This window comes from Mustela nigripes, chromosome 12, assembly GCF_022355385.1.
Source record: "Mustela nigripes isolate SB6536 chromosome 12, MUSNIG.SB6536, whole genome shotgun sequence".
In the NCBI taxonomy this organism is placed as follows: Eukaryota; Metazoa; Chordata; class Mammalia; order Carnivora; family Mustelidae; genus Mustela; species Mustela nigripes.
The window spans coordinates 70,476,938-70,499,002 of NC_081568.1; the positions used below are offsets into that span (position 1 = coordinate 70,476,938).

Here is a 22,065-nt window from a genome sequence, read left to right on the forward strand (position 1 = left end):
CCTAGGAAAAAGGCTTCCCAAACCATGTCCACCCCTAGACACTACATCGAAGAAATCTGTTTGAGACTTAAGGACTTGTCTGTGTCAATGAAGCTGGTCCTCAGGGACTCTGGGGCCTTTTCTGAGAGGGGCAGGAGGGCCATGTGTGGGGGAGAGAGGAGATGCCCCCTACAAGTGCTTCAGGCTTGCTTGGACTTCGCAGTTTCACTGTGGTTTCTGTTCAGAAGATTCTCTGCCAAAATTCTTCCCAGAGGCCCCCCTTCCCTCACCACAACCTGTTCCCCTTTGGGGATAATAAAGTCTGTCATTTCCACAGGGTCCCCCTTGGCTGAGCTCAGGGTCTGAAGGGTCAGAAAAAAAAAAGAATCACATGTGTATTCATTTCCAAACCTTCTATAAAAATGCCTTGAACCCCTGTCCTTTAGAATATAATTGTGCTCCCCTAAAGTTGCTTCTGTCCAACTAAAATTCAAGTAAATGACCCTTAAAAGAAGCATTTGTGGAAGCTATGGTAATACTTTATTTACCTAAAAAAGGAAAATAGTCTTTGGAGTACCTGTACTTGAATGGACTCATGGACAAGGCTTACTAGTCCTTCTGGGGAAAAAGTCATCATTTTTCCAGAAAAGAACTGCCTTAAATCAAGGTTGAAGGAAATGTGGTTGCAGCTATGGGTTGCCAAAACCATGGGAGGTTTTGTGAATAAGCCTTTCTGGTGTAGACCAGGAAGCTCAAAGACATACTTTTCCTCTCTGGGACAAGTAATCATGGTAGGAATCAGACACAGGAATGACAGGAACGAAAACTGTGGGTAGGTTGCTGCTGCTGAATAGCCCCACCCTCAAAAGCACCTTTGGGTATGAGCTAGAGTACATTTGGGGATCAAGACCTGTTGGCATTAAAGCACTATACTGTACACCTGAGATTAACATAACACGGTATGTTAACTCCACTGGAATGAAAATAAAAAACTTGCTACCGGAGGGCAAGCATGTGACACTCAGGGCCCGTTGTCATAACCACCTGGGGACACATGGCCAAGATCTGACTTGGTTTTCCTGTGGCATTTTCTGTGGCAGGTCACCAGAAGACAACTCCACTAGGGTCCACTAGGGCCCAGCTCCCACAGAGAAGAAAACAAGTTACCATGACATGATACAGGGCTTTGGCCTCTTTATTTTCTTTTTACAGTGACTTCCACATGGAAAAGACTTCTTTAAAGCACTAGGGCTCTGGCTGTACCCCGAATGAGCTGCTGAGAACGGAGCTGGCTATCTTGGACAAACTGCACTGGGACCTCTGTATTGCGACGCCACTGGACTTCTTGACCACAGTGAGTACCAGATGTTGGCCAAGTCCAGCCTAGACTCATCTGTACCTTTGGAACAGCTGTTCACAACATAGGACAGCCAAGCAGAGGCGGGCACACGCCCTTGCGCATGCACCACGGGGGGGTGACCCACAAGGCTCACGACATATGCAAGAGTGAAAATGTATCTTAAATCCAACACAATTCCACCAGACACCCACTTGTAGAAGACATTAAATTAACTTTATAAAGACTTTTAGACGGCACTATTGTGGTGAGTTTCTCTTTTAAATACACACTGCAAAAATATTGAGCTTTCCATTCTATGAATACTGTACATAAAAATCTGTCTGCTTTTGCTACACTTTACACACATTCACTTAGCTGTCTTTATTCACCTACACACAATCCTTATTGAGGCTTTAGACCATATTGATCTGGCACTTTAAAAATGTCATATTAGTTGGTATTTTTTTAGTTCGGGAATGATGGTCATCCTTAAGGATATGATTCTGTTAGTAAGGCAAAATTATGCGATGTGGAAATGTCATGGGGTTTGGTCTGTTATGAAGCATGAAGATTAAATCACTAAGAGCTGTTTCATTATGAAAACTGGCCAAGGTTGCCAAGTTGCAGTTTCTTCTCATGTCAAACAGATACAAGTAACTTTCCTGCTACCTTAATCTTGAATAGTATGCTTCTGTTTTTCAGAATGGAAACATTGTCATCTAAGTACTTGAAACTCATAATGACCATGTAACGAAGCAGATTGTCTTTTCTCCCCAAGGGTGAAGCTGAGCTTGGTCACAAAATGAGCATTAAGCCTCAAGTCCCTTGGGGGGCCCTGGATGGGAATGAAGAGTGTGGGGCAACATTTGATGTTCCCTGATGGAAATTGACATTGTTTGCACTTTTGGTCATTTATCTGTGAAAGGTCAGGGGTTTTATGTTCTAACATTAAAAACCACGGTCTCTAGTTCCACACCCTGGTAGTCGTGGGCTGGCCCCACGTGGTGGAGCCGCTGCCTCAGAGGAATCCTTCCCTCCACGTCGCGTCCCTGACCAGGCAGCTGCAGCACTGTATGGCGGGCCACCAGCTGCTGCAGTTCAAGGGTTCCACACTCGCCTTGGTCATCATCACCTTAGAGCTGGAGAGGCTCATGCCCGACTGGTGTACTCCTATATCTGATCTGCTAAAGAAAGCACAGGTAGACATCAACTTTGCCCCAGACCAGGCTCTCCACTTTGCCCATGTAGCTGATGCACTCTGCCCCCAAAATGGTAGCATCACCCTTCTTGGCCCCTATGGGCTCCAGAAGATGCTCTGGCCGCAGTGACTCTGTGAAGAGTATCCCTAAGGCCTAGGCTTTGCACACTTGGTATGCCCTCTGGATGAGTATGGAATAGATTTCCTTTACTGGACCAGATGGTAGGTTTCTCTGACAGTAAGAAGAGCTTTGTCTCAGTGGCAGCCCTTGAGTTTAAGGGGATGGGGTGAGGTCAGGGGGACATGCACAGCTCAGGAGGCCACCCTGAGCTTAATATGGAAGAGGTTAAATTTCAAACCCCCACCCTTTATAGGACTATATGGAACCAGGTATGGGGGTTCCATGAGGCAGGCATGGAAGGGTTAGAATCCCTGAGGATGGACAGGGTAAGATGGAATGTACAGTTAGACTAACGACAACTTTACTAAGCTGGAGGTGGATGTCCCTGAGATGGTGGGGTTAATGCCCTTAAGTTGGGTGGTTAGACCTTCCTGAAATTGCTCTATGCTAATATTTTAGCACTCAAAATTTGACTTTAGAATGTAAAATGGTTCTGTTTCAAAGATGAAAACTCTATTTTAATTACTAGTCAGTACTGAGCAATTGAGCCCCTGCAAAGGACTGGTAAAGCAGTATCTGGGAAGTGTGTAGTCCTCCTCCAGCTCAGACACTTTCTTTTCTACTTGCCAGCCTCTGTGCCTCTACCCCCTAGTATCCTTTAGGGCCTAATGGCAACCCCTTCTTGCTGGGACTCTTCTGACTTCTAGGCTTTATGGATCGTGTGACAAGGCCGGAAGAAGGCACTGAAAGTAACTGAGAAAAAGTTCCTGAGTCTTTAGAAGGCAATAAAGAGAAAAAAAGCAGGTCACAGTCACCTGTGGGAAGGGTAGTCTAAAAAACCAAGCCACTGCTTGGTTTTAGGAATGAAGAATCATAGTGTCACTTGGTTTTCCTTCTGCAGCAAGGGCTAGTATGGGTCCCTCAGGGAACTGGAGTCAAGAAAGTGGTGGGCCTTGCTTAGGTCTGAAGAGTGGAGCTGGTTCTTACTGACCAGTTCTTGCTGCTCTACCCACCAGAGCTGGCCAGGTCCTTCCAGCTCCCCAGGTTTGTAGCAAGCACAAACCTAGCAGTTCAAGTCCCAGTGACCCTGCCCATCATTGCAAAAATGGGACCATCTCTCCAGGTGCATTTCCCCTGATTTGGCCCTGACTTACAAAAACTAGATCATAAAGGATGCTTTGTTTAATGTACAGTAATTTGAGCAAGCTTAAAATGTGTTTTTTCCTTTGTTACTCTGAAAGTAGTCTATTAGCTTAATTAGAGGAATTTTGTGTGAAAGAATGATCTCAGCCACCGCCCCCCAAAGGGGGAACATAGCTCGGAGAGCTTTGGGTTCAGATGAGCAGCTTTTGAGGTTGTGTCTGCTCAGGCCTGGTGCTGTTGGGAGGAGCTTCCCAGCACGGTTGAGAGGGAGAGGCCCACTGCTGTCTGACACAGTGACACCACAGAGCCGTTCCCTAGGCAGCCATCTCTGCCAGCTGAGCCCTGTCAGTAGTGTGGAGGATAGGAGTGACTGAACCACGTATTTAGTCATTTGTGAAGTCTTTCCACCCTGAGCAGTTTTTTTGTAAATGCGCTAAGCCACGGGGACTGCTTGTAGGTGCAGAGTGGCCAGAGACCAGATAAACTGTACTAGTGTCTGTGCGAATCTCTACCTTTTCTCCACACAGATTTTTTTGTTGGAGCTTTTGTAAAAATAAACTTGAATTCCTTTCAACCTCGTCAGAATCTTATTTTCAGTGGATCTGATAACCATGGATGTGGACTTAAGAGTCCAGTATACCTGGAACATCATCTCCTGGGTCCTGGCAACAACCAGGTACAGTCTGGCAGTGATTGGGGGGGCTGCTGGGGGGCAACAGGCTGCTCAGGGGAGCTCCCACTGGGGCCACGACCGCCTCCACCTCCTTCCTTGCACTGGGATTGGCACCAGCTGGGGAAATACAGGTTCACCCTGCGGGCTTGCCCCACCTCGGGCTGTCTCTGACTTGGAGGAACTGCAGAGTCTCTTAATCGGATAGCTCTGGGTGTAAACTGGGTCCTCAGGGCTAATCTCTCAATCAGAACAAATGAGAAAAAAGAGAAGGCCAACCTGTGAGCCCTGAACTGGGATAAGCGCTACAGCTCCACCTCCCAGGAAGCCATATTCCTCTTCCAGGAAGTAAAGTGCACTTGTGAGTTTAAGAAAAGTTGTTACACTGTTCAAGCGTGCTTGGGAATCCAGGTCCCAGCCTTTTCCCCTTTTTTCCCTCAGGAACTCCTTTCCCACCTCAGATCAGAGATTGGGGATCATTGTGGTGGGAGAAATACAATTTGTCTCGCTCTTGTCCCCATCTCCAAAAGGGCAGGGGCTGGTGAGGGGCTGTGGATGCAGAAAATGGAGCTGTGTGGAGACTCGGGCAGATGGGCTGGGAGCAGGGTACGTGAGCAGCATGCGCCTTTTAAATTCTTGTCCAAATACTACTTCTCCCAGATGGGTGAGCTGTGCAGTGCTGTTCCCTCCACCAACAAGGCCTTTCTCCCCCCTGGTTTCCTGGTTTCTCCAGGAAAACCGAGCTATCCTTCAAAGCTCGGTAAACACTTTGCTTCCCTGCTACCTGCCTCCCTGCAGGCAGAGTTGAGCGGGACTTTCATTAGCAATGTCTGCACACAAGTCTCCCTGCTAGGTTGTCAGCTCCCTTCTCTTAGCCTCCCTCTCCTCATTTTGGTCTTCCCTGAGATGAATCTAGTGCCCAACAGAGAAAGCTACTCAACAAGTGGATCCACAAGATGTCATCACTTCCCTCAGCCACCAGTCTGCCCTTCCTCAACCAAATAGTCACCCAGAAAGGGCATCCCACCTTGACAAAACTGACTCAAGTCCACCAACCCACCCTGCCAAACTGCACACTTGAATTTTGGCTACATTTTCACTGTTCTTCACTGTTGCCATGGAAAAGCTATAGCTCCAGAATTAAGGATATAGACTACCAAAATTCAAATCCCAATTCCTCTAGTTACTAGCTGTGTGACCTTGAGTAGTTAGTTACTTTACCTCTCTGTGCCTTACCTATGAAATGGGGAAAACAATACTTCATCATAGGATTATTATGAGGATGAAAAGAATCAATGCACATAATGCAACTTAGAGCAATGGCTGATATACCACAAGAATTCAAATGTTAGTTGTCCTGCATCAAGCTTACTGCACAAGGATATAAACTCTGAAAAGGCAGTGTTTGCACTCTCCTGGTCCTACACCCAGTCGCCCATTGAAGATGCCTGGACCACAGGCTGTGTCTTCTCCTCCCTAACTTTTTCCTCCATCCCATTCCCCTTCCAGAGCCTTTCACAGATGCCCAGAGCAGGAGTCGCTATTAAAACATAGCTCCTGGGCGCCTGGGTGGCTCAGTGCGTTAAGCCGCTGCCTTCGGCTCAGGTCATGATCTCAGGGTCCTGGGATCGAGTCCCGCATCGGGCTCTCTGCTCAGCAGGGAGCCTGCTTCCCTCTCTCTCTCTCTCTGCCTGCCTCTCCATCTACTTGTGATTTCTCTCTGTCAAATAAATAAATAAAATCTTTAAAAAAAAAAAAAAATAAATAAAATAAAACATAGCTCCTATAGAAGCTAATCAACCCCACAAAGTTCACAGAAAAGACAAGCTGTATTTTACCAGAGTTGTAGCAGATTAATAGGCTAGGAAATGTGTTAAATCAGAAAAGCTATTGCCCAAAAAAGACACCACAAAAACTCAAAATAAATGCAAAATTTAATGGGAAAAAAAAAAGAGTACAAAGTGAATGGAAAAGAACAAAAACAGTCAATGTATGAAGGAATAAATGAATTAACAAGTGAAGCAGTTTTAGAAAAGCTTGTTAACATAACAAAGGAGCAAGCCACACCTCTCTGGGGCCTCTTACCCAGCAATAGGAGCCCCATTTAATGAGCACCCACACACAGACACACAGAAACATATATGCAGTCAGTCTGCACAGTTACAAACCACCTAGGCTCAGGTTACCCATCACCAGGGTCACAGTGCAGCCTGGTGTGTCTTAGGCCATTCCAGCTTACACCTGTCGATCTGGCATAATTATTAACAGGACCTCCTTTTACTCTGCAAAGTCTCAGTTTGGACAATAAATTACATGATTCTACCCCCAAATCAACTTGGCTTATGAAAGACATGATAGTAAATGCCAGTGTAAGCCTGCTGACAGCCCCAATAATGCTAAAAGAGGATTCTCAAAAGGAGTGGCACATCAGATCCCACAGGCAGGGCTCACATGCCGGGCCAGGGAGCTTGTTAAATGACAGCACGTTTTAAGCTCACCTTATGCTCCCAGGACTAATTTGGTCTCAGCTAAAGATGATAAAATTCCAAACACAAGCAGCAAAGAGAGAGAAGGGCAGTCAGGCTCCCTAAAGCCAATGGGACCTGTGGGAGCATCTCAGACCCCAGAATATTTAACAGTGACAGGTCTCCCCAGAGATGCTAGGAAGCCCCATACCCGCAGGCTGGTAACCAGCCACAATCCTGGCATTCCAGTGTGCCTGGGGTGCAGCCCACAGGCTGTGGTAGATGGGTGGCAGAAATGTCCACTCAGCATCCCCAGATTGCCCCACAAACCAGGAGTCTCCATTTCTTATATACCCAGTGAATCCGCTGGGTCACTGAGCCTCATCTTCAGAAATGTGTTAGCTGACGGAGGCTATCTTAAAGGTCACACTTCAACCCAACTGAAGACCTCTCAGACATACAATCCCCCTAAAGCCAAGTGACTTGCGACCCACATGAGCCTTAGGTACAGGCCAATTTGCCTTTCGCATGGCCACACTGAAGCCCCTCAAAATCTGGATCCACCCCTAGTCATGGCAGGACACTTGGGAGTTTCACTCCAGGCATCCATAAATGTGCTCTGCTCCTGGTGAGGAGGAAAGGGCTTCCTTTTTCCTGCAGGGCCTCTATGGACACCCACAGCTCACCCCTCCTCCCCACTCTGAATGGAGCTCCATCTCAGAAGCACAGCATGAAGCCAGGACTTGGTCCTGGAAATCAATAAAGAGGGCCAAGGCAGAAAGGGGGAAACAGTGACGGGAAGGAGGATGGAGGACAAGGGAAAACAACCAACCAATCCAACAATAAATTAGCACGACTTCCCAAGGCTTCCGACTAGGGAGTGTTCTCGACTGTGAGCCCCTTGAGGGTAGGGATGTGGGTTACTCCAGGGAGCCTGTGCCCAGCACAGTGGCCCATTAACAATGAATGAGATCTTTGAGCTACTCATTTTTCATCTCCTATTTCATCATATCACATTCTCAGCCCTGACGCTCCCACTGGCTCACAAACCAACAGGAACAGAGTAGAATCAATGTTGCTAGTACTTTCTTAAAATGATCCCCTGAAGAATCAGTGGAGAGGGGAAAGCTCCCTTGCTGGTAGCATTTTCTGAAATTGTCCACACACATCAGACACCTTCATCTCTTTCCTTGTGACTCAGCCAGGAAAACAGAAAACAATGACCTTGAGATTAAAAACCTTTTCCCAGCTGAGTCCTCTGCATTGGGAACATTCAGGATTGGTCGGGGTGGGGGGCGCCTTAGATGGAGTCAAACACTTAACATACACGTGGAGTTGGTCCCTGTTTCCAGGTAGCACCTCTGGAGCACACAGACAACGGCTTTGGGCTGCTGTTCCATTTACATTCGCGTTAAAAACATTGGACGTGGTCTTGTTCATGATCCACTTTCAGCCATAAAGAAATTCCAAACACTGTCATTACAGGACGTTTATTGCCCACCTCTCCCTAAATATTATAGGGATGCTGTATACATAAAAAAGGTTTAGAGATATTTTTAGTTCTTAAAAATCAGGGAATCTGGGTTACTATGAAAATAATGGGAGAGGGTATTATCTGTCTTTATGCTTGTGCCAAAATAAAAATTTAGAAGTATCCTAAAAGTTATTATTGAAATGAAGCTCTAGGTTAGAAAAATTAAAATGAAGGGGAATCGGGTGAATTTCGCAGCACGTATACCAGGCCACACGGCCACACCTAGGGCGCCGCGTGAGCTGCCATCTTGACGCGGAACAATTAGGCCAAGCATCGCCGGCTCGGGCCTTCGCGAGAGTGGCACTGAACTGCTCCGTCAAGGAATAGTGACACTGTAAATGGAAGACCAGCCACTGGCTCTGAAAAAAATAAACCTTGTCAGTTTTGGATTCCAGCATTCATGGCTTTGACGTGTTTGCATAAAGAGGGGTGGCCTGCCAGGCCCAGGGCAGCCAGCAGGTAGGGGCAAGGGACAAAGCAAGGCTGTAAACACTGGAGTCTGTACCAGCTCCCAGTCCGTCCTCACACCATGTTATGGGAGAAGAAGGGTCACAAGGTGTAACTCAAGCAACTTAACACATGAAAGTCTAAAGTCCGCTCTTGACATGTAAGTCTGTGCGTGCGTTAACTGAAAAATAAAAATAAAACAAACAAAACAAAAACAGACACATTAAAAGCTACGCAGACGACCAAATCAAACAGAAACAAAAGACAGCAAGTTGGACGCTGGGAAAGGGCAGTCAATTTGGCATTTGTGACGAGCAAAGCAGAGAATTCGCTTCAGTTTGTGGCATCCCAGGCTGAGGGTCAAGATCTGATTGGGAAGTAATTTTGCAAAAACGGATTAAAATTTGAAGACCACACATAACCCATCAAAGCAATTCAACTAAATGGCCATGAAGAACAACCCCCTCCCCACCACCTCCAATGCACTTTGCGCCGACCCCCTTTCCCTGACCAGGATAGGAGGAAGGAGCACTCCTAGCCATCTTACCTAGACTACTCCTGGCCCCTGCAAGGCCAGCATGGGAGCACAGGGTCTCTCCCAGGGGCCAAACTGACTGAAACTTTCTGGCATGTCCAGCAAGCAGAGAACACCTGTCTCCCAGACCTGACATGGGGATGGATGCCCACCCTGAGGGCTCTGCTGATGCCCCGTGCAGCCAGCCTGCACTCCTCCCCCTGGCCCTGACCTGGCCACAGGTCCTTGTCTTCTGTTCTGAGGGGGTTTTCCATAACTTATTTCCTAGCGGACTCTACCTGCCTTTTCTAAAACCAGATGGCCTGGGCCCTGGAGGCAGGGAGCAGGACAAATTCTTGTTAGGTGCCAACACCTGGGACACAGACCCACACACCCCTTTCTAGGAGAAACCAGATTTCTGAGCCACTCGTTTAAAACCCACATGGATTCCAATTCACAGTCCCCAGCCACAACAAGCCAAGGGCTGGACATTGGGCCGGGGCTGGAAACAAATGCAAAGCAGGGAGCAAATTCACACAGCAGAGGGGAATGTGGGCTAGTGTCCTCCCTGGGGACAGGCAGGGGATCATCTCTGGCAGGAGCATCTGCAGATAGGGTGGGGAGGGTACTAATAAGCAAGATGAGGGAGACTATAGAAAGGAGGAGGGTCTATCCCAAAGCAGAAGACAGGCCTTAGGCATAAGAACTAGCATTCAATTCCCAAATGTCTGGCTTTGTCCCCCCTGGCCTCCCCCAGGGAGGTCAGAAGTTTCTTTTCCTTAGATGTGTCTATGCCTCTGTGCTTGTGTGTCCTAGGGGATGTGTGTGTTGGTAGATACATGCCTGAGTCTGTGCCTGTAATGGGGCTGGAGTGACAGTAAGACAGATCCTGTGGGTGTGGGTGCATGCTGGGGAGGGGGAGTACAGTTTTAGAGGTGGGGAGAATGCCAAGGCCACAAGGCAGCACCGCAGAGCCAACAGCTTCCTATGCGCTGCACGGCCTTAACCACAGGGCAAGGAAAAGAGGGCCTGGACACACATGTTCCCAAACATTCCAAGAAGAAATGGGGGTCCAAGGAGCCCAAGGATGATAAAAATGGAGTCACTTGCTTCGTTCCTCAGTTGACAAGACAGAGGGTACCTGACACAGGCCAGGGACATGGGGAAACAGGGATGGACGAGATTCCACAGTATGATGCGGTGCGGGATGCTGAATGAAGTGGGGTAGAGGAGGGAGATCCCCAGGAGCCAGGGCATCTAAACTCTAGCTAAGAGTGTGGAAAAGAGCCTCCAAAAAAAGCCAAGGAAAAATGACTCAGAGTTGCCCCCACCTGGCCAAGAACTTGACTGCACTCCTGGAGGCTGGGAAAAGCCTCCTTGCCCTCCCCAGTCCTTTTCTCACCAAATCTAACTTGAAGGGCAGCCCATCTATGGTGCAGGATCCCCAGAGCCCCTCAGGGAGCTGCTGTCCTTCCTTCCACCAGGCAGTGAGCATCCTGCCCAAGGGGTCAGGGCTGCTGGGACTCAAGCGTCTGCTGCCCTCCATCAACACCTACCAGCCCACACGGGTCCCATATCCACTGTCTCAGAGACTGAGGGGGGATGCAGAAACCACAGGAGCTTCTGGAATCTGGAAATGCTGACATTCCCAGGCCCTGCCCCTCTCCAGGCCGGAAAGCCCTTCCCTGAGACCTCTACTCCCTCTCAGGGGCCACACCCTGCCTGTTTGGCTCAGTCTTCACCAGCCCAGCTCTGAAGGGGCTGCAGAAGGGGAGAGAGAGGGAGAAAGAGAGAGAAGAGAAAGAAAGAGAGAGAAGGGGAGAGGTGGGGGGGGGTAGCAAGGGGTCCCTTGTGCACGACAGAGAGCACATAGATACCTGGTATCCTGAGATCTCTAGCTCACCCGTGAGAAGGAAAGGAAGGTAGGCAAGAATGAGGTGGGAACGCAGAGGGGAAGGAGAGCTAAGCAGTGAACAGGCGAGCATGGGCAAGAACCAAAGTCAACCAAAGGCACCAAGAGTAGGATGAAGTGGGCACCCAGAAGGAAAAAGAGCCCATGTGGACAGGGGGCCCACCACCTACTTCTTCTTGTCCTTGTCCTTCCTCAGAGGCTGCTGGGAGGTGGCATGCAAGGCCTGGGACTGCAGGGCCTCCACCGCGGCCTTCCTGCGGTTGAAGGCGTTGGTCTCCTCCTCCAGTTCCCGTCGCTTTTCCTCCACCTTGCGCTTCTCCTCCTGGTGGACCCGCTTGAGGTGCTCAAACTTCTCGTGGAGCTGGGAGCAGAAGTGGGGGAGCTTGGGCTTCATGGGGACCCTGCCAGTCCCCGCCCTCCCTCACCTGGCCTCACCACAAACCCGAGCCCGCACACACCTCCCTCTCTTTCTCCTTCAGCTCCAGCTCCGTCTCCTTCACTTTGTTGACAAACATCTGCCTCATCTCTTCCTCCTTCCTCTGCAGCTCACTCAGGAACTCCTTGCGCTTGGCCTCGTAGGTCTCTTGCAGGCTGCAGAAACCCAAAGAGAGAAGGCCAAGGGTGGGACAGCAGCAGGCTGGGGTGGGGCAGAGCCAGAGAAGGGGGATCGCATGGGCATGGGGCAGGGAGTGATGGCAATGCTGGGGCCCCATATGCTGGCTCCCTGGCTCACAAGACCCCAGGCATGACCCCAGGCATAGATGCCAGCATGGCTGTGGAGACAGGCTCCCTCTTGGAGCAGGCTGTCACCTGAAGGGCTGGCTGTCGCCATCGCTGTCCTGGAAACCCATCTCCTCCAGCTTGCAGCGCCGGTAGAGCTCATAGTGCCGACTGTGGGTCTGCTCTCGGAGGTCCTCCATGTTCACTCTGATCAGCATCTCCCGCAGCTTCACAAAATCGCAGTGGTTCTCATTCTCCACTGAAAGCACAGGGCATGTGGGCCATCAGGTGGGCATGCAGACAGCCACCGGGAGGAAAGGACACAGGACAGTGGTCGAAGTGTTACAGGCAGACTCCGGAGGCAGGACGGGCAAGAGATGGTCCTAGGGAGGACACGGGACAGAGGCTGCGGGCAGGAAGGACAGGACACTACATCTGGGCCCCCAAAAGCAGATGTGCTCTCCCCACCACACTTACCCTGCACCACACCCCAAGGGTACTGCCGTGCTCGGACCAGCTTGTTCCCCACCTTCACCTCCTCGGTGCTGCCCACCACAGCAAAGGGCAAGTGTGCCTGGAAAGGAGCCCAAGGATGGCTCAGCACTGGGCTGACAAACTAGTGGACAGACCCTGTCCTGGGCCCCAGGGAGGGGTGGCCAGACCTGAACAAGGCCTGGCCAGGGCTCACTTCCTGGCTCTCTTTTGGAGAAGTATCCTAGAGCCTCCAAATAGGGGAGTAGGCTGAACCTGCACCCCCCTTCTCATGTTCGAGGGGTCCTTTCAGCCCTTGGGCTCCCCGGGGACCAACAGAGGCTCCCTCACAGGACCTGAAAATCTGGCTTTCTTCCAAGCTTCCAAGCCCTGGCATCTGGCCTGCTTTATTCCTCCAGGTTTCTACTCCTGCCCAGAATCCTTATCTTGTGAAACTTAAACTCGGGGAAGGCTCAGCACCAGCCCAATACCCAATTCCTCCCATCTCCTCGCCACAGGACATAAGGTCTGCTGGGTCCCGGGTGCCCATCCGTCTTTCCTGGAGAAGCTAAGGCTGGAATCCTGGGAAACTAGAGCCTCTAGGGCTGTGTGTCACAGATCTGTGCTGGCTCCAAGCCCTCTGGCCCTGAAGCCAGTGCCCAATGCTCACATTCATAACTGCGTTAATCTCAGCAACAGCCTCGTCATCAGTGGGAAACTGGTAGATCTGAACCCCATTGCTGACCAGCTCGCCCATGATCTTGATCTTGAACTTGTGGAGCTCACTCTTGGAAATAGTGTCAGCCTTGGCAATGATGGGAATAATGTTCACCTGTCAGGATCAGTGGAGAGGGGCAGCAGGTTAGTTCTCCCTGACTGTGGACAGCCCTGCCCAGGCCCCATCCCTGGGCAGAAGGGCAGGAGGCCAGAGAGATGATGGAGCTGCTCCCATGGGTAGTCCCAGCCTGAACCCAGCCACCAGGGGCTTTCTAATGAGTGGTTACAATCACCTATGGTCCTTCTTATGGTGGTTCCCCCAAACCACCATTGAACCCCAAAATCAGTCCTCTGGGCAAACTCGGCTTTGACCTGAGAATAAAAATCAATTCAGCTAAGAGGAAGGGGCTCAGGCCCAGGAGACAGAGCTCTAGAGAAAGAGCCAAGTGAGGGGAGCCCACTGGAGCAGAAGGGACAAATGCAAGAGAAGATAGAAAAACGACCAACCCATGGGCCTATCTGTAGGCCCCTAAGCAACAGAGCCCCTGACAGGGACACAGTGGGCAGTCACACCATAGTCCCCAACTCCGGGGAGGACCAGGGAGCCCAGGGAATAAGTCTGGGGTGGGAAGGTGCATACCTTGCTGTCTAGCTTCTTCATGGTCACCAGATCCAGGGACTTGAGGGAGTGCCCTGTGGGCGTGATGAAGTAGAGGCAGACGTGGATCCTCGTGTCATGGTAGTCGAAGAGGGAGCGGCGGATCTTCAGCTCCTCCTGTAGGTAGTTTTCAAACTGCGCATCGATGTAGTCAACTATGGGCCTGTAACTAGAGACAGCTCCATCACCCAGGAGGCAGGCTCTGAGCTGCAGGGTGAGAGGCTGCCCACCAGCCTTCCCTCTGTGAGGACAAGTGGCTTCTGCCTGAGGGTCCCTGTCTGGGGACAGCTGGCCAACCCTGTCTCCTAACCTCCAAAGGGGTCCTCAGGACCTCAGGTATTCCCAGAGAGGCCTTCCTCCGGCCCCCATGAGCTGTGAGGCTGGCTGATTTACATGGGGGCAGCTTGGAATGAAGAGCTCTGGGGCAGAGTGTTAGAACCAAGACTGCCATGGTGGGGAGTGGGGGGGACGGGGGGGAGGGGGAAAGCCTAGGTGGGGCCGCCTTTCCCGCCTCTTGCCTCTCATCCTTATTGATCTGATCCCCGAAGCCCACAGCATCCACAATAGTCAGCTTGAGGTGCACATTGCTCTCTTGGAGATCATAGGTCTGAGGCCGCAGGCGCACACACTCCTCATGATGACTGGCTTCCTCAGTCTCGAAGGTCGTGTTGAAGAGCGTGTTCATCAGTGTGGACTTGCCGATGCCAGTCTCCCCTGGGGAGCAAGGAGTGGAGGACAGGGGGTGTCAAAGGCTGGAGCTGGGGCTACCCCTGGCTGTTGACTAGGATGGTGGGGCTCAGGCATCCTCAGCTTCCACACAAGAGAGGGGGGCAGGCCTCTAAATCCACGCCTCACTGTCCCCACCCCTAGGAACTGTCGTCCCTTCTAGGTGACCTCAAATATAACGTGTGGAAGCAAGGGCCAGAAGGCTGACTCAGTCATAAGCTATGGCTATGAGGGTAGCTGTGAGAGCCACTGTACAGTAGCTCTGCTGGCCTCAGTGGGCCCAGTCACCTGCTCTGCACATCATCCTTCCTGGGCCCGGGCTGGTCATGGGCCTAGCAGGACTGGGGTGTGAAGCCACCAGGGGCCTCCTGATCCATCTAGCTTTATCCGGCTCAGGACAGGCTGCTCCCTGAGGCACACCAACAGCCCGGCAGATGCCAGGGCATAGGCACCTGTGGAGGATCTGGCAGAGCTCTTTGTGCCCACTGGGAGCCCGAGGTCTTGAGGCTCAAGGAACCTCCCGGAGCCTCCCCATTCAGGGCTCTGTTTGTTCAGATGCGCGCTGGAGCTCTTATCACATTACAGTGTAATAGAAGGGGAGTCTCATTTACCTCAGTGTCCTTGACACACAGTAGGAATGACAGCAAATGTTTTTAACACAAACACACAAATCTACACCGCTGTGATAAACAGTCTGAGTTTACAAAGCACATTCACATGTCTAATTTTATTCACTCTTCAAGTGAGTCAGGCCCCCAAGTCCTTTCCTTCACCCTGGCAAAGACACCAGTCAAAGCCTCACCCTGACCCCAGAGAGTCTGTCTGGGAGGTCCGTGGTAGCTCCACAGGTGGACAGGGCAGCAGCATCCCATCTCCTGCATGGCTCCTGTCCCCCCCACCATCTGAGGCCATCCCCGGCCAGACCATGACACATACCCACACAAAGGATGTTAAAGCTGAAGCCCTGTGTGACCGACTTGCTGACCAGCTGGTCCGGGAGGCTGTCGAAGCCCACGTGGCCCCCAAGGGAGAGGCTCCGAGGCTCTGGCTCTGCATTCTGCCAACAGAGAAATGGAGCAAGGCAGTGAGCCCACTGGGGAACAGGGACCATGTGGGGAGAGGCCAAACCCCAGTGACACCCCCACATCTGAATTCTCAGCAAATCTCAGTACACTGTGTTAGCTCACCAGAGCTCCAACTCCAGAAGGAGCTTCCAGAGAAGAAGCCCAGTGCCCCTCAGGATGCCAAATTCCACCCCAGGAAAGGGCTTTCACGCCCGCCTCCTCTCAGCCTGGGCCTGGGGTGTCTTCTAGCACAGAGGGCGCAAGGAACCATCTACCCTAGTTGCAACCCCTGAGGGTTATCCTGTCCTCCTGCCCAAAAGGAGGCCCCAGACAGTCCCCAGATCTTTTTTTTTTTTTTTTTAATTTTTATTTATTTATTTGACAGACAGAGATCACGAGCAGGCCAAAAGGCAAGCAGAGAGAGAGGAGGAAGCAGGCTCCCTGATGAGCAGAGAGCCCGATACGGGGCTCGATCCCAGGACCCCGGGATCATGATCCGAGCCGAAGGCAGAGGCCCAACCCACTGAGCCACCCAGGCACCCCCAGTCCCCAGATCTTAAATAAAGATTTCAAGAGGCCAAGACTAGAGAGCGTGTATGTTCCCGCAGCTCTCTCCCAGACCTCAGACACTCTGACTAAAAGCAGGACTCAGGCAGAGACAAGCCTGGCCTGATCCCTTCACACTAGGTCTCTGTCAGAGGGCCCCCTCCCCCAACCAATGGGCCGGACTCACAGTTCTGTACGTGCACCCCTTGCTCCCCACCCACCCAAGCAACAAGTGCAGAAATGGTCCCTGTTAACAGTGCCAGGGGTCTCAGGGCTAGGCTCTGAGGCACTGTGACTGAGGCCTTACCCCTCCTGCCTCAGTGGTGCTCTCTAGGGACTCCCAGGCTCTAGCTCATGCCACCCTCCCACCCACACTCCAGCCCTGGTAGTTTAGACAGAGGATTCTGAATGAGAATATGGAGGCCCAGCCTCAGGAGAGAGATAGACAGCAGGTCCCGAGTGAGCTGGGGCTACTGGAGCTGGCCCACAGCACTATAAAAAGAAACCACCAGGACCCAAAGCAGAGGGTCAAAGTCAGATTCCAATTTGTGCAGATGACTTCTCCACTTCCCTGGGAATGGCAATAGAATGCTGTACTCCAAGGGAAGGTTCCCAGGCTCAGCCTTTCCAGCGTTAGCCCTCGTGAGGGCAGGCCTCAGACGGCTCCATGTTGGGCAGAAACACATCTGCTCTATTTCTGACCCCCTCAGGCCTGGCTGCCCAGTAGAAAGACCACGGCCAGGAAAGGCAAAGGGTGCGAGTTCCATCCCACAGCTCCAGAGGGGAGGAAACGGGCCCAAATAAAGGCAGCCCTGGGAGCTACTGATCAGCAGGACGGTGGCAGCTCTCATGCTGATGTGGACACCAGACAATGGACCCTGGCTGCCTGCCCTCCAACAGAGGGATCTGCTCAGCTCCTGAGTCTGCCCTGATTTCTAAGTAGCCATAGCCTGTTGCCTCAGCCTGAACCCCTCTGGCCATTCTCTCCTCCCAACCAAAGCCCTCTGGCACAAACACTTGACTGATGATGTCCATCCCTCTCCCCTCCCCCACACCCTGGCTCAGTCCCTGCAGCCTTTCACTGCTGACAGCCAGGTGTGTGTACTGGCAGCCTAGACTCCACGTGCACCCTCTGGGCACTTGTACAATCTCTTCCAACAAGTCAGGGTTACCCCAACACCTGTTCTCTGATAACCCTCTCTCCACAGAGCCTCTGTTCTTACAGCTGACCCTTCCTTTCTCCATCTCCTCCATCCCCAGGGGATCACATTACCACCTCCCCACTCAAGCCTAGGCTCCCCACAGGACTGCAAACATAACCCAACAGAGAGGCCCCAAAGGCAGCTTCCTCTCACTGGCGCCGACATCAGAAACAATAAAGAGAGCATAGGATGTCCTGGGTCAGGTCCAAACCCCCCAGCATGGCATTTGAGGACCTTCACAGTCTGAGGCCTTCCTCACAGACTCAGCCAGTTTAACTCTGAATTCATTCATCCAACCCGCCCCTTTCTCTGAGCTCCACAGTTCTTTCTCCCTTTCCCCGTCACCTGCTCCAACCAAGCCCATACTTACATCCCACACCCCTCCCTTGGCTATGACCTTGTTTCCTTCCACTATGCGTTGTCCTTTCTTTATGAAAGGCTCTTCTTTATGGCTCTTCCATAAGATCCTCGAGGCTGGCTGCAGGCTGGAGGAGGTCAGGCTCTCTGCTCTTCACACCCTCCCACCAGCATGCCCAACATGCCGCACAACACCGCCATTTATAAGCCACTGAACGCTGCCTTCAGCAGCATAAGGGGCATCTGCGCACCTCACACAGAGCTGCATTGTGCAGTCCCGGTTCCACCTGCTCATCGCAGCTTCAGGATCAAATGGAGGACAGAACGGTTAGTCTAGAGTGTTTTTCTTTTCAGGCGAGATTGAAAATCTCCAAAATTTCAGGCGTGCTGTGCTTGCAGAGAAGGCTCTGTGTTTATTCATCCTCTTCTTCCAAGGGTGACACAATCAGGATGCAATCCAACATCCTGTAGCCTGCCGCCAAAACCCACCCAGCCTGCGGCATCTGGAAACCGCGCGCGCGCACTGCGCCACAGAGGACCTGCACGGGAACAGAAGCCATCCCATTTCTGAGTTTCCCCACTCTCTCACAGGTCCAGGCTCCTAAGGCTAAAAGCAGCACAAGGAGGGTCTCACATAAGCCCACCTATCCTTGCTCGGCTAGCCCCGGCTGCCTTCGCCCACACAACTCCCAGCTCTCTCTGGAGAAGTGTGTGGAGTCCGAGGAGGTGCTTGTCACCAGACTGTTGCCCAGGCTGCACTCCATCACTCCAGGGACCACAGTCCAGGGGCAGTCAACGCCTGCTCAGGAGCCTCAGGGCCCACGGGAGTGTCAATCTCAAGGGCATGCGTGCACACGCACATGCACAAACACAGAGAAAGGGCCACTGATCCTGAGGAGGACAGACTGGTGTTCTCTGGTCTTGGGAGACTGATCTGACTTCCTAGCTCTACTGTGCTGTGACTCTCACTCATGCCAACCTCTCTGATCTTATATTTGGCATCAACCAACATGGGATCCAAGGTGCACCACTCACTCCAAGGTGCCTGAACGGGGTGTCTCTGCTGACCCAGCCTCGAAGGAGGCAGCAGCCCCCAAAGCATCACCAGCATGTCTCAGCTAACACAACTCTGAAAGAAACTTCAGATCTCCCGACAGCTGCCTGCCGACCCTGTGGAAAGCTCTGCAATGAGCAGGTAAGACCTCAGCTCCCCCTCTCTAAGGGTGGGTCCTAATAGCCACCTAAGAGCCACTGTGCTGAGCCAATCAGCACGATCCCATGACTGGCTCAGAAATAGGCAAGTGACCCAAACTAAACCTGCATGACCCCCTTGCAACCATGAGGGGAGCCAGCATCAGGATGGCGGTGCCAGGAAAACCACAGAAGAGAGAAAGCCAGTTTCCACCCCACTTCCGGGCTTTTCCCTGGACCCCTGGCCACACCTGCCCTTTACTGCCTCAGCTGGCTGAGTGGACTTATCCCATACTCGCAAATGAGAACATCCTGAACATCCTGCTAGGGTTTCCAGAGTGATACTCACCAAGGAACAGAGAAAGCAAGGAAAAGTAAGGACAGGAGGAAAGAGTGTGCAAAGTAAAACATCTCAGTGTTTACAGACAAAGAAAGGAAGAGATGTGGGGTCCCTGGGTGGCTCAGTGGGTTAAAGCCTCTGCCTTCGGCTCAGGTCATGATCCCAGGGTCCTGAGATCAAGCCCGCATCAGGTTCTCTGCTCAGCAGGGAGCCTGCTTCCCCCACCCCCTCTGCCTGCTTCTCTGCCTACTTGTGATCTCTCTCTGTCAAATAAATAAATAAAAATCTTTAATAAAAAAAAATAAAGATAGATAGAAAGCGATGTCAAATGATGACCCAACACCTCCTGGTCCACTCTGTGTGAACTAAGCCAAGTGGCTTACAGGCTCCCACATAGTCCCTCCCACCCTGTGCGGCAGACACCATTACTATCCCCATTTTACAGGTAAGGAAAATGAGGTGCATGGGTGCTTAGAGAACAAATCAGGCAGAGCCAGGAATTGAGAGTAGCCAAGCCCTGGCCCCAAACCCCTGGCCACACTGCCTGCCCCGTTCTCCCAAGGCTCCATACCCTGTCATTCAGTCACTCGGCACACGCGCACGGGGCCCAGCTGCTGCGTGTGCCAGGCACTGGGATGGCTGCCAAGGAAAAAATGAGGACACCGGATCCCAGACCTCAGCGGCTCAGTAGAACACAGTTTAAATTCAAAGGGCTAGAGAGTCTAGGCAGGTAATGTCAACGGGTGAAGAGGAAAAAGCAGAGTCTTAACAAGGACAACACTAGCTGACTGCTATCACAAGCTTACCACATACAGCTAAGTGTCATTTTGTCCATGCATCAGCCCTGTGAAGTAGGCCCACCATCTCACCTCCATCAAACAGATGAGACAACTGAGGCTCCCAGAGATTCAGTAACTTGCCCACGACCATACTGCTCAGGAGGGTGAAGCCAGGATCTGAACAGAGACAGGATGACAGCAAAGGCCCCGCTTCCAGCCACATCACTCCCCAGCCTGCTGGCTGTAAGACCTGCTGACCTGGCTGAGTGTGGGGTCACCTAGGGAAAAGTGGGAACACCAGGGAACTGCAGAGGCTGTGCTCAGTCCACAACCACTGTGGTGCTGCAACTCCAGCCAAATGTGGGAATGAGGGCCCAATGCTGCTAAATCCAAGAACTTATCAAGAGAATCCACATATCTAGATTTTTTACATGCAATCCCCTAATTTTTAAAGGTTGGCCACCAATACAAATTGAGAATGCCATGGGGCCCAACACAACCCGGGTTTGTATCCAGTTGTACCCGGTCCGTGTCCTAACAATCCTCAACACTGTGTCTGGTAGGAGAGTGAGCTAGAAGGACAGCACACACATGTCTCCTCTCTTGGGACTCAGAGTCCAGCAGGACAGGACTCCACAGGAGAAGCCTTCAGCTAGACAGCTCAGCTCAGACCCTGCTGAGGAGCAGGCCCAGCTTCTGGTCCCTGGCGTGCTGGCTCAGGGGGTCTAACTGTTCTCAAAGCTCCAGAACAGAGAGTTGGCAGCTCTGAGCTCTGCACACACAATGGCCAACTCCACAGAGCCATTATCCCCTTCTAATCACTAACAAGCTTTTGGCTCCTGAGCCAGGCCCCAAGCTTCTGTGTCATCATTTCTTTGGCACATCAAAGTCAACAACAAAAATAACAACTGCTCAGGCCCGCTGTCCTCCATGCCTGGCCGTCCAGAACGAAGTAGAGAATGGCATTCTGTTATGCAGCCCAGTGGATAACTAGGACGTCATTTTCCTGACCAGGAAATGCTCTGTCTGAGCTTTTGGACCAGCCCTGATTGCCAGTCAAAAGGAGCTACTCCTTTCACCAAGACGAGAGGTGGGTTTTGGGGAGAAACCATGCCTAATAGCTCAGCCACACAAAAACATGATTTTATCCTGAAGAAATTAGAAATCTACTGAATGTCTGAACCAACAGAGCCAAAGAAGGTGTGGGTAAATAGGTCAAACGTCCCAAACTACATTGGTCATTGGGATAGAAGGAGAAATGGTACCCAAATGTACAGGTGTTTGGCTCCTGAATCCTGGACAAAGAGAACTCCCCACCCTAGGCCTTCCAAAGAGTTCTCCAGGGCCTTGGTCTTCAGACAACTCTTCTCCACCATGCTCCCAGGCCTAGAACCCATTGGTATGAACACCTGCCAGGCAAATAGGAAGCCCACTCCTAAGAAGAGGCCCAGCCCAGGGAAGTTCTATTAATGCTGAGCACTGGACCCCGGAGTCATTGCCCCACTGGGAGCCTTCTCCACCCATGTTCCTAGCACAAACCACCCTACCCCCAGCTCTAACTACTCTAAGCAGCCTGGGCCTTAAATAGCCAGAGCAGAGGCCGCTGGCCAGAACCCATGGTCATAGCGCAACTGTCCTTGAGTCTGAGAGGAATCCTAGGAATTTTCCCAGGAAAGGCTTAGGCTCACATCCCAGGAATCTACAACAAGTCTCAAAGCCCAGGTCAAAGGTTACGGGAAATAACCAAAGGGATGTGTGCGGGAGGGAGGGGAGGAGAATGTTGCTCTCCTGGGCCAGGAGGGAAGGACAGAAGCAGGATTCACCTATCCATAATCAAGAAAGAATCTGTGAGAGAGACACAAAAGTGTCTCTCTCTTGGGACGCCTGGGTGGCTCAGTTGGTTAAGCGGCTGCCTTTGGCTCAGGTCATGATCCCAGCGTCCTGGGATCGAGTCCCACATTGGGCTCCCTGC

At 51.6% G+C, this 22,065-nt stretch overlaps 1 protein-coding gene across 6 annotated transcripts in view; it reads right to left on the reverse strand.

Annotated features, from left to right (window-relative positions):
* Positions 1–1,151: 1,151 nt before the first annotated feature.
* The window catches only part of SEPTIN8 (septin 8), a 26,475-nt gene continuing 5,561 nt past the window's right edge, over positions 1,152–22,065 (reverse strand). Inside the window, exons 2-10 of one of the 6 annotated variants that reach the window (XM_059417545.1) lie at positions 15,551–15,671; positions 14,407–14,602; positions 13,871–14,051; positions 13,184–13,345; positions 12,520–12,616; positions 12,133–12,301; positions 11,781–11,913; positions 11,493–11,683; positions 1,152–2,502 (exon numbers count right to left, since the gene is read on the reverse strand). In XM_059417545.1, coding sequence (XP_059273528.1) covers positions 2,337–2,502; positions 11,493–11,683; positions 11,781–11,913; positions 12,133–12,301; positions 12,520–12,616; positions 13,184–13,345; positions 13,871–14,051; positions 14,407–14,602; positions 15,551–15,671 — 1,416 coding nt within the window. In that variant the 3' untranslated portion in view covers positions 1,152–2,336. The other 5 variants (XM_059417544.1, XM_059417547.1, XM_059417546.1 and 2 more) reach the window with 5 other exon arrangements.